The sequence below is a fragment of the Diabrotica virgifera genome, chromosome 7 (genome assembly GCF_917563875.1).
Source record: "Diabrotica virgifera virgifera chromosome 7, PGI_DIABVI_V3a".
Lineage (NCBI taxonomy): Eukaryota > Metazoa > Arthropoda > Insecta > Coleoptera > Chrysomelidae > Diabrotica > Diabrotica virgifera.
The window spans coordinates 253,620,321-253,632,813 of record NC_065449.1 but is presented as its reverse complement, the minus strand read 5'-3'; the positions used below and the strand labels follow the sequence as shown (position 1 = coordinate 253,632,813).

Genomic DNA, 12,493 nt, shown 5'->3' with positions numbered 1-12,493 from the left:
CTCAGAAGTCTTATCTTTAAAGAAATTGTAATGTCCCTGCTACAGAGTACTTTTTTCAGTTTGTTGAAAGCATTTCTTGTCTGTCCTATTCTTGCTTTAATCACTTCTGTGTACTCATTAGTTTCATTAATTATTTTACCCAAATATTCACATTTTTCAACCTTTTTAATTTGTTCTCCATGTATTGTTATGCATTCTTGGCGCTGTTGAGCTTTTGTGATTACCATAAATTGTGTCTTTTTTGTGTTTAGGGAGAGTCCGTTTTCTTGGCTGACTTCTACCACTCTGTCAACCATTTGTTGTAAATCCTCAAGACATTCGGCTAATAAAATAGTGTCGTCGGCAAACCGTATATTATTGATTGGTCGGCCATTTACTTTTATTCCCGTGGTTAGGTCTTCTAGTGCTTCCTGGATTATTTCCTCTGAATACAAATTGAACAAAGTAGGAGACAGGACACAGCCCTGTCTGACGCCCCTCTCAATCTGTATTTCATTTAAAAAGGCGTTGTTCTCTTTTACCACAGCGATCTGATTATAATAGATAGCACTAATGATCCTGATGTCCTTCATATCTAAGTTTTTCTTTTCAAGTAATTCGATAAGGCGGTTATGTCTGACCTTATCGAAGGCTTTGTTGTAATCCAAGAAACACATAATATGTGTTTATATATTATATACTGTATATATTATATACTGGCTGATTAACATCCATGCACCTTTGCACAAGTACATTTACAGCGAACAGGGCTTCCCTCGTTCCCATTGCATTTCTAAATCCAAATTGCGTGTCGCTTATGTCCTGCTCAAGTTTCTTATACCGGTTTCTCCGGTGTATAATTTTTAAAAATATTTTGAGTGTACGACTCATTAAACTTATTATCCGGTGGTCTTGGCATTCTTTTGCATTTGGTTTTTTTGGCAGTGTTATGAACGTTGACAGCAGTCAATCTCTGGGAATGATTCCTGTACTGTGTATTGTATTAAATAAGTCGACCAATATTCCAATTTGCTGTTCTTCTATTAACCGTATTATGTCTACAGGTCCTTGGTCAGGACCTGTTGCCTTGTTGTTCTTTGTTCGCTTTATCGCCTCTAATACCTCATCTTCTGTTATGTTTGGGCCGTTGTCGAACTTTTCCTGCTCTAGTACTATCTCAGTCCGTTCGTCTTTAAATAGCTCTTGAATATATTCCTGCCATCTTTTAAGCCTTTCACCGAGGTCTATAATTATTTTGCCGTTTTTATCCAGCAGAATGTTTGATTTTTTCTTAATTTTAGTGCCTGTTATTTCCTATAGTTACCTATAGGTACCTGTACTAAAGGTACCTATAGTTACTTATAGCTATCTGTACCTATAGGTACAGATAGGGAGCTGCTAAAGACATCAAAGTTAGAAAAGTTAGCCACGTAGGACACATAATAAGAAACGAAAGTACCGTCTTGCGCAACTGATCATCCAAGGAAAGATTGAAGGAAAATAAGGTCCCGGTGGGTGCCAGATTTCATTGTTTAAAACCATCACAGAATGGACTAGACTTGATTCAACATCTTTGTTTAGAGCTACATTGGACAGAAACAGATTTGCCAGTATAGTCGCTAACCTTCACTAAATGAGAGAGTACCACAAGAAGAAGAATAGTGACTCTTAAACTTTAATACAATTTTTCAAATTATCTTATTACTTACATGGCATTTTCCCCCTCTTTTAAAATATTCATCTTTGTCTATTTTGACTGGTTTAATTCAAAGCAAAGACACTCGAGATCTAAAGTAAGTGAAAGTATGTAGGTACCTGCTGTGACATATTTGCTATATAAACATAGTTATCTAACCGTTAATGAGAATACATACCCAACTTTGTAATTAAATATTAGATTTAGTGTGTTCGATTAAGTATGTACACACATAATCTAAGAATTATTTAGAGAGAGGAAAGAATTTTATCCTTTTACGAACTGTGTTTAAGTCAAGCCTGAGAAAATATACATATAATGAAATAGATTGCTGATTAAAATAAGAAGAAAATATATAGCAAAAAGGAGATTATTTGTTGTGATTTAGTCTATTTTTCAGTATCAAAGGTTAAGTAAACTGGTTTTGGTTTCAGTCAGTATAGTGTTTTTTTGTTTAAGTACTGTAGTATAATAAGAATAAAAAGAATAAGTAAATAATAGAAAAAATGCATATATATGTATAGCGTTAACAGGTCTTTTAGGCCCATTGCTGGATGGACAATTTCCATCGTTTTCTGTTATTAGATGCCAGCTTCCAATCTCTGATGCCCAACTCCCTGATGTCTTCCATTACTGCATCTTTCCATTTCTTTCTTGGTTTCCGTCTCTTTTTTTCTCCTCAGGTACTCTCTAAACAATATTCTAGACTTCCCTATTACCTTGCATTCTTTCTACATGTCCGAGTTTACATTTTTTCACAACTTTTGTTATTTGAGCGTTAGCATACAATTGGTACACTTCTACATTAGTTCATCTTCTCCATTCTTCCACTACTACTTTTCCTCCAAACATTCTGCGAATGATCTTCCTTTCCCATGCTTTCAATCTGTTCTGTGTGGTTTCGTTTATAGTTCATGTCTCGTTATAGGTAACTAAAAATGATGTCGATTCAAAGAATATAACGCTTAGTAAGTTAACCTTTTCCGAAGACCTGAAGATGGACAGCAAATTTTAGTGTCCGAAACCAGTCATCCTAGGCTCAATAAATTAGATTGTAAGTCTTAAATTTTTACAACCCGCTAAAATGAACTCACCCATTCATCACTTTCTTCATCGTGCTTATTAAACAACATAATTATATAACACATCTTTTTTGGACACTTTTTAAACCTTAAGGTAGGCAAATTCAGTATTGCCGACAAAAAAGAACCAAACATAACAAAGTCAAAGAAATATATTTTTCAGATCAGAAACTCATCTTAAATATTACTTACCGTCCAACCACCATCAGCGATCTCTTGTTCGCAATATACTTTCAAAAACCAGTATGTGGTTCCCCGAATTTGAAGGTAGTAAATCCCGGGATTCCTCATTCCAGCGCTGAGAAAATCTACACAGGAATATCCCTGAAAAAAAAAAACATAGTATGTATAAGTATATCTTAACAATTTTTTTTATTGGTTATACTTCTTTACGATCGAGAGTAAAATTTTATAATGCCGGGCGCATGCGCACACAGACAGTATGTATTTCGTTGCTAATCTTTCAAGATATGTATGTATCAGCGCTGTCAGCGCAAATAAGTCATATTATATCATATAAAAGGATATATTAGTGTTTTTAGTAACTGTATTATTTATTATAATTTTTGTGTCTTTGGATTTGTCTTCCTCGGGAATAAGATATTTTATAATAATAGTAAGTATATTTAAAGTATTTTTGTATACTTCACTTGGTCTATTAAATTTGTTAGTATGTATGAGAAATCTTGTAACCTGTCAAAGCAAAGGGAATATAGATCAGTGGTAGAGCGTGTGACCGGAGATCAAGAGGTCCCGGGTTCAAATCCCGGACGATTCATATTCTTTTTTTTTTATATTTTTGGTATCGTTTTAATAAATTTTTTTTAAAAGTGGTAGGTAAAGAAAGTTGGTGTAATATTTAAATAAAATACAAAAAACCTGTTAAGTATATTAATTTCGTTGAAATCATATAAGTATCACTTCTTACGTGCGTACAAAGTACACACACATTCTTTTTTGTAAAATAAAACTATATGAAACTAAGCTTGCAATTTTCACAGAATATCCGTTTAATACTATAACAAAAAGTCACTATGATGTTTACTGGAGACCGGGATTCCTCATTCCACTGGTAGAATAGTCCAGTAGTATTCCAGAAAGTAGACTGGTTTGTTTACTTAAGTTTTCCTTATGTTTCTTGAATCCTTGAATCTTGTTCATTCTCGGGGAAATCATAGAGTATCCTTTTGCTTTGTTCATGATCAGGTTAACAATGGAGTGGATGCAATCGGAGGATGTGGCAAAGTAGACAAAGATGCTGCTCTCGAACTTAAGAGATTGTATGGACTGTGGCCACAGCACAGGTGACTCAATTATTTCCTAACGCAGGTGCTCACAGGACACTGGTGTTATGGGGCCTATCTCTTTAGGTTCGGAAAGGCTGAACACCCGTACACTGTGATACATACGATGTTAGAGACCAAAAGATTGATAGAAGAGAGGAACAGAATGAAAAGAGAGACAGGTGTGAATTTTGTGACAGTGAGAGAAATGATTGAGAGATTGATTGAAAATACAGCAGATTAAAAGACAAAGAGGAAGAAGGTGTATACCAAGGAGAAAGGTAAGAGAGAAAGATATTGTAAGTTGAAGGTTGAGAGAATAAATTTTGATGATAGGCGAATTAGTGAGTCAGATTGCGTGAGTCAAACGTCAAACTGTGGGGTAGAAGCAAATGTCCGGCTAGGAGTGATTCCGTTCTGAGAACGATGAGGGCTGTCCACACGCTCCTTGTAAAGGAGTTCCAAAAAAAAAACAAATTCTGAGACCAGAAAAAGGAGAAACAGAGAAAAGGGAAAGGCCTCCTTGCTGATGGTCTGTGGATGAATGAAAGTAAAGTGCTTCCGAAGTGGTGTCGACCTTACAGCGGTCATTCCGCCTTTGGAATGCTGGATGACAGAGGAGGGCCTGGTTTAGCAGGTAGTTTCGGCGTAGCCTCGGCCACGAGAGGGCGTTTTAAAGTAACTCGGGAGGGAGAAGATACAACTTTTTTCTGTCAACATATTGACTTAATTGTCTCTAAAACCTCACCTTTCTGTGTGCATATGTTTTAAAATATTTTAATAAGTGGTATCTAACATATTCTTTTATAGTTCTTCAATTTAAAAACATTTATTGTAGGATGTTCTTTCTCTTTATATACAAGGTGATTGATTAGTGGGGTAAAGTTCAATAGATCCGCTATAGTAATAGATAGCAATAAAAGTTAATAACAAAAATTTTAGCCACCTTTGAGATTCACATTACGAAATTAGTTAGAATGTTACAGGGTGTTTTATAACACAGTGTCAGACCAAACTTATGTTTTTTTAAATAGAACACCCTATATTTTATTTTAAATTCGAAATCCTGTTAACTTCTCCATCACAAAAATATATAGGTTTGTTATGTTATACAGGGTATTTACAAAGTTATAACCAATTTTATATGAAAATCGTAACAAGTACAACTCCCTGTATAAATAAAAATAAATAAAACAGCAATGGTTTATTAATACCATATTTCATTACGTATTGTCAAAATTTTCAAGAATTACTGATATTGCTAATTTTCTTTATATCAAATACAGGGTGAGTCAAAACGCAAGTAAATTATTTTCTCAGTAATTTTAAACGGAACACTCTGTATTTTATATCACTATTGAAAAGTACCATTACCGTACTTTAATTTTTAGATAACATTCCCTATGTCTAAATTTATTAGTTTTACCAGAATTTAACAAACTGGACTGATTTTTTTGTGGTTACGTTAATAATGAAGTTTATAAAATACCCCCAACTAGAGATGCATCAAGTCAAACTAGTTTGATTTTATTCAACAAACTTGACTTGACTTAAAAATCAAACTTTTTTTGTAAAAAAGTTTGACTTGACTTGATTTTGATATCTTTAGGTTTGACTTGAAATCAAACTTCTTCAAACAGTTTGAAGTTTGAATGTCATATTGGCAATGTGTTTATTTCCAATTCTAATTGAGAGCGTACGGATTTTGTTGTGACTTATTTGGATAGGTCTGAATCTGTATTCTGCTACTCCGCAAATTAGTTTGTAGTTCATATTTAGACGTCCATATTTGGCTTGTTTATTACGTTCGTTTTGAAGTGTGTGGCTTTGAGAGATAATATCTGAATGTGGATATTTTTTGGTTCAGAAAAAGTACCAGAAAAAATTGAGTCTGATATTGAAGGTATTCCCACTGCAAAAATTAAGAGAAACAATCTGTAGTCGAAGCAGTATTAATTAAGAAAAATAAATGTACTGATTTATTTGATGTTGCGGCAGGTAATTTCAAAACAATGAAAATTGCAAAGTGCATACATACTTCTATTATGTAAAAATAAAGAACAGCGTTATAAAATCACAAACAGTGAACTAATTCTAAAGGACAGCGTTATGCATAACTCGACCAAGCGCCATTTCTTTAAAATCGAGATAACAGCGGATTCTGGTGACACATAGCTAAAACTATCTTGGAAAAATCCCTGTTATTGTCACGTTAACGGTTACTAAGAAAAACAAAAATAAACCAAGCGACATTCTGTCTATTAAGGGTTTTTAGTTTTGCATAATAATACTATATTCATAACTGCCATTCATAACTGCCATATATCCATAACTGCCATTCATAACAGTTTCGCAATTGTAGACTAAGCGCCGACTTTGGTCTGTTTATGCTAAACTAAGCGTTTGGCCAGAATAACAGTTTTGTCCCCATTAATGTACACATTAATTTTGAAGTTTCCGTCAAAAAATGATGGAATTTTTTTAAAGTGAAAATGTTGTGTTTATATATATGTAATTAAATTGAAAAATACAAAAAATAATCTTTATAAAATCTTTTTATTATGTCTAACGTGCTATGTACTAAGGATATAGTATAGTATAAGTCATAAAATGGACCTTTCGGGATTCCTCTATATTTTGAATTTTGAATGTTTATTAATCATTTATGTACTAAGAGTATAAATCGATAGCCTGTTTTTCATGTATAAATATTGATTTTATTCCAACAGTACAACTTTTAATTTCAAAAGTCTGCTTTGTAAGGTACAGGTCAACTTCTACTGTTAGTACCTTCTGCTTTCACTTACGCAGCTTGACTTATACTTTTAGTACACACCAAATGTTGAGATTCTGGGGGATTTGTATTGAAAAAATGTAGATAATCTAAATTTGACCATAACATTTCAAGGAATTAACATCCTTAAAAAGGGGTTGGTACGGAAACAGATTTTTGAGGTTCTTTGTTTTCTTCCTTTTTAACTTTCCTGAACCTTTTTTTATGACTTTCGTTCTGTCGTTGAAGACGGTGCCGATGTTTATTGTTACCGGTTATAAGAGCAGACAATTATAAAAATAGCTAGATCCCATTTAAACCAAAAACTGTTCATTTAAGTATTTTTTTATTTAATTTTGTTGTGCGTGCTAAAAAATAGTTTACTGTGAAAGTGTCAGTGTTCTATTGTACATGATTTTTAAAAATGAGTAGAGGGAAACAAATACTAAAATTATTGGAACTAAAGGATGATTTATATGGCACTCAATGTATTATTAAATTTCTTATCTTAATTGGCAACTGACATGTCTATCTCAATAAAAAAGTATATAAAAAAATAAAAAAAAAATAAAATACAGGATCCTTTGTAAAAGGTATATTTAAAAGACCCTAATAATGGTTACATCACAAAACAAAACGTTTTCGGATTAACAAGTAATCCATTATCAGTGTTAAGCCAATAACATGCATGCGTGAGCCACCAAAAAGTTATGGGTAAAAACCCTTTAAAAGATATAGTTGACACTCAATTTTCAATATGTGAGGTTCATCCCTTTCATATCACATCCACGTGGGTTAGAGTCCTGTGTTACCCTGGGTAATATCCAGGAATATTTGCAACATCTAACTATTTTAAACATAATAGGTATGTAGTATAGTATAATATAAGATCTTATACCTTTTAAAGGGTTTTTACCCATAACTTTTTGGTGGCTCACGTATGCATGTTATTGGCTTAACACTGATGATGGATTACTTGTTAATCCGAAAACGTTTTGTTTTGTGATGCAACTCTTATTAGGGTCTTTTAAATATACCTTTTACGAAGGATCCTGTATTTTTGTGATTTATGGTACCTATACAGCCAGCTACAGGAATTTTATTTTCCTCGTGGATTGTTAAAAAAGTATATCTACGAAATAAATTATTTTTCAAACTCTTTCAAACTAGTTTGACAAACAGTTTGAATTTTCAAACCTGTACGATTGACCAGTTTGACTTGACTTGAATTATTTGTCAGAAGGATTGACTTGAGTTTGACTTGAAATTAAGTCAAACTCAAGTCAAATTCAAACATTCAAGTCAAACTTGTGCAACTCTACCTCCAACAACAAGGGATGAGATGAAAAATAGAATACAAAGTGTATTTCGATGTGTTACTTTACAAATGCTTCGTAGAGTAAGTAGCTCATTCAATGATCGTTTTTAGGCGTGTATAAATGTATTAGGAGGTAATTTTGAACACCTTATGTAATTAAATATTAAAAATATTTTATTAAAAGTAGTTTCTAATTTTTTCAAACATGATTTTTTGCAAAATGTATTACTGATAAATTATTTTTTGTTCTTGCTTTGTTACATTGATACATTTACATACAAAAGTAGTGTTTAATTGTCTTCACAAAATGTTGTATTTTGTGTTTGTGTGTTTTATGAAAAATTTATTACTAATTTTCTTTCTTTATTTGTTACATTTACATAAAAAAAGTAGTTTTTAATTGTTTCAAAAATGTTGCATGTTGTGGTTGTGTGTGTTTTTTTTTGTAAAATGTATTACCATTTACTAATAAATTATTTTTATTTTTTTATTTGCTACATTATTACATTGATTACCGTATTGGTAATCAGTAATCGTCAATTGTCAATTCAGTCATGGCTTACTGAAAATTTAGATAAATTAATTTAGATACCTAAAATAATTTGAAAAAGAAAATAATCGTTTTCGTTTTGATTCAATTCGAGTCTCTTGCCATCCTCTGACACAGTGTTTCTGGATCTCTATCCTTTATCAAAGAGGCTATTGCAAGTAGACTGAATTGAATCAACTCGAGACGAAGAAGAACTGCATCTATTAAAATATCTGCAGTATATTGTGGTTAGACTGTCCTCTAACGGGGAATGACAAAATAAATAAAATAAATTTCGACCAAGAGTCAGGATTCTGTTAACCGAGATACTATAGTATCAAGCGGCGCCGCTAGGAGGAGCTTCTCCAACAATGCGTCTCAGAATACTTTAAGAACACTTGGTCATTTTGGACTCTAAACCGAGTAAAGCATGAAAAATAAAAAGAAAATAATCGTTTTCGTTTTGATTCAATTCGAGTCTCTTGCCATCCTCTGACACAGTGTTTCTGGATCTCTATCCTTTATCAAAGAGGCTATTGCCAAAGAGGCTACTTGCAATAGCCACTTTGATAAAGGATAGAGATCCAGAAACACTGTGTCAGAGGATGGCAAGAGACTCGAATTGAATCAAAACGAAAACGATTATTTTCTTTTTCTTTTTCATGCTTTACTCGGTTTAGAGTACAAAATGACCAAGTGTTCTTAAAGTATTCTGAGACGCATTGTTGGAGAAGCTCCTGCTAGCGGCGCCGCTTGATACTATAGTATCTCGGTTAACAGAATCCTGACTCTTGGTCGAAATTTCTTTTATTTATTTTAAAATAATTTGCTCTAAAAAATGAAAATATCTCGAAAACTAATAAATTTGGACATAGGAAAAGTTATATAAAAATTAAAGTACGGTAATGTTACTTTTCAATAATGATATAAAATACAGGGTGTTCCATTTAACATTACTGAGAAAATAATGTACTTGCGTTTTGACTCACCCTGTATTTGATATAAAGAAAATTAGCAGTGTCAATAATTCTTGAAAATTTTAACAATAGATAAAAAATATGGCAATAATAAACCATTGCTATTGTGCTTATTTTTATTTATACAGGGAGTTAAACTTGTTACGATTTTCATATAAAATTGGTTATAACTTTGTAAATACCCTATATAACATAACAAACCTTTATATTTTTGTATTCCATTTAAAAAAAACATGCCTACCACTGTGCTATAGAACACCCTGTAACATTCTAACTAATTTTGTAATGTGAAGCTCAAAGTTGGCTACAATTTTTGTTATTAACTTTTATTGCTATCTATTACTATAGCGGAGCTATTGAGCTTTAGCCTACTAATCAATCACCCTGTATGCAATATCTGTGACAACAATCTCAACCCTCAACCTACATCCCTGATGATGTTAGTGACTACTAACGAAATATTATTTGAGCTGTCTACCCAATAAATAATTTTGTCATTTTTTTTACTTAATTTCTGTATTTTTAAGTTGTTTGGTTTTATCCGTTGACTGTGCTTACACGTGAGAGTGAAATCACATTGCGTTGGGGCCAATCCGGCGGTAAGATCAAAAATACAATCATTAAAGACGGAACACAACACAAAAGTCTTCACGAAGCTTGTTTTTGATCTTATCAAGAAATGTTTAACAGGCAGTGGGAAGAACTCGTCTCTGATCGTTCTTGTCCTTTCAACATACGGTGCATGTTATAAATAATAAGTTTTTATTTCCGTTGTACACGCAGGAACTATTGAATGGTTCGTGGGTTTGTATTTAGAAAGAGATTTAGCTATGTTATCATTTAGAAAGTGTGATTAAAACTAACCTAACAATATAAAAAGTAATAAAAGCCAGATCAGCGTTCATTAAGATGAACTCGATTTTTATAGATGTAGTCCTCAGACTAACAAATGTCGGCTACTGAATTGCTACATTATTCTTATTTTGCTATACAGAGTCCAAGTATTCTGTTTCGTGGACTTTAAAAAAGCAGTTGGCATGGTCAAGTTAATGGAGGTTATCCACTTACTGTACGCAAGAGCTCCCTCTAGGAATAATTAAAACTATCGAAAATATCTATCAGAACAACAACATAAGAGTAGAAGAAGAGCTGACCCAATTAAAGGGGACAATGGAGTAAGGCAGGGGAATTTCCTGAGCACTCTATTATTAAACATGATCATGGATGAAATACTGAATAAAAAGGAACGAAAAAACATACCAAATGGAAGAAAAACAACTTAAAATATTCTGCTATGCAGAAGACGCAATACTAAGCTCTCAAAGTGAAGATGATTTACAACGTATGCTGCACCAATTTAATATAACCGCTAGAAAATTTAACATGTTAATTTCCCCAAAAACAACAAAATACGTCTTAAAGATGTCACTTGGAGCTGGAGGGTCAGACAATAGAACAAGTGATGGTGTTCAAATACTTAAGCGTCGCACTATCGAGCTACGGAAGACTCGAAACAGAAGTGGAAGATCAACTGAATAGAGCACACCGAGCCGCAGGTTGTCTGAATGAAATAATATGGAGAAATAAAAATATCGGAAAAGAAATGAAAGGCAGAATTTACAAAACGGCACACGCGGCAGAAACATGACCTAACACCGAGAGAATAAAAATAATGCTAGGAACAGCAGAGATGAAAATCCGTAGAAAAAGTAGAATGGAACGACCACATAAGCCGAATGACAACAAATAGAGTAGTAAGAACAGCGAAAGACGGTTCCCCAAGGGGAACACGATCAGTGGGAGGACCAAACGATCAATCGAAAACAGCAACTTACTTAAGGCATATTGAATAATAGACAAACTCATGTCTACACAAAAAGAAGAAGAAGAGTTGAACCTAGGACCCTGTAGGAGGACATTGGAGGCCTTTGAGATGTCGTGCTACACAAGAATACTTCGGATCTTATGGGTTGACGGAATAAAAGATTCAACATCAAAATGCAACAGATATCTAGGCATCACAAGAGGAAACCTAACAATGAGTAACATGAATAGAATTAAATAAATGTCTTTAGACTGGGCAGTATCGTCGCCCCCGCTAGCGAAATTATTCCCATTCGATTTATTTGCACAAACTTACTCAGAAAGAGATCCTTATAACATATTCACAGGGTGCCGGGCCGTGCCGTGGTCGAAAAATTGTTTAAACAATATTTTTTAAACAAATTCACAAAAATAATTTTTTCATTCCGGACAATTTGTTTTTTAGATAATAATCTGTGTGATTCTGAGCAAAAAAGGTCATTTTTTTCTAAAATTGATTGTTGTCGAGTTATATGCGATTAAAAATTTGAAAAATGTGAAAATGGCCATTTTCAAGGCTTAATAACTCGATTAAAAGTTATTATTATGAAATTCAAAAAGAGACCAGATCAAGTTTCAAACCCCTTCTTCAAGGTACTGAAGAGATTTTTGTCATTATTTTATTACAAAGCTGTTATTTTTAATTATTACCAATTAGCGCTATAGTCCAGGATCTATCGTCGCCCCGTTAGTGAAATTATTCCGATTCAATTTTTTTGCACAAACTAACTCAGAAAGAGGTCCTTAAAACATATTTACAAGGTGCCGGGCGGTGCCGTGGTCGAAAAATTGTTTAAACAATTTTTTTTAAACAAATTCACAAAAATAATTTTTTTACTTCGAATAATTATTTTTTAGATAACTTGGGACGTTCTGAGCAAAAAAGGTCTCTTGTGATTTTTCTCTAAAATTTATTGTTGTCGAGTTATACGCGATTTAAAATTTGAAAAATGCGAAAATGACCATATAACTCGACAACAATCAGTTTTAGAG

General features: G+C 33.1%; 1 protein-coding gene across 1 annotated transcript in view; it reads right to left on the bottom strand.

The window, feature by feature from the left end:
• Positions 1-12,493, bottom strand: part of LOC114330293 (angiopoietin-2) — a 448,342-nt gene that overhangs the window by 34,942 nt on the left and 400,907 nt on the right. Inside the window, exon 3 of the mRNA XM_050656708.1 lies at positions 2,950-3,081. Coding sequence (XP_050512665.1) covers positions 2,950-3,081 — 132 coding nt within the window. The remainder of the gene's footprint in view (positions 1-2,949; positions 3,082-12,493) is intronic.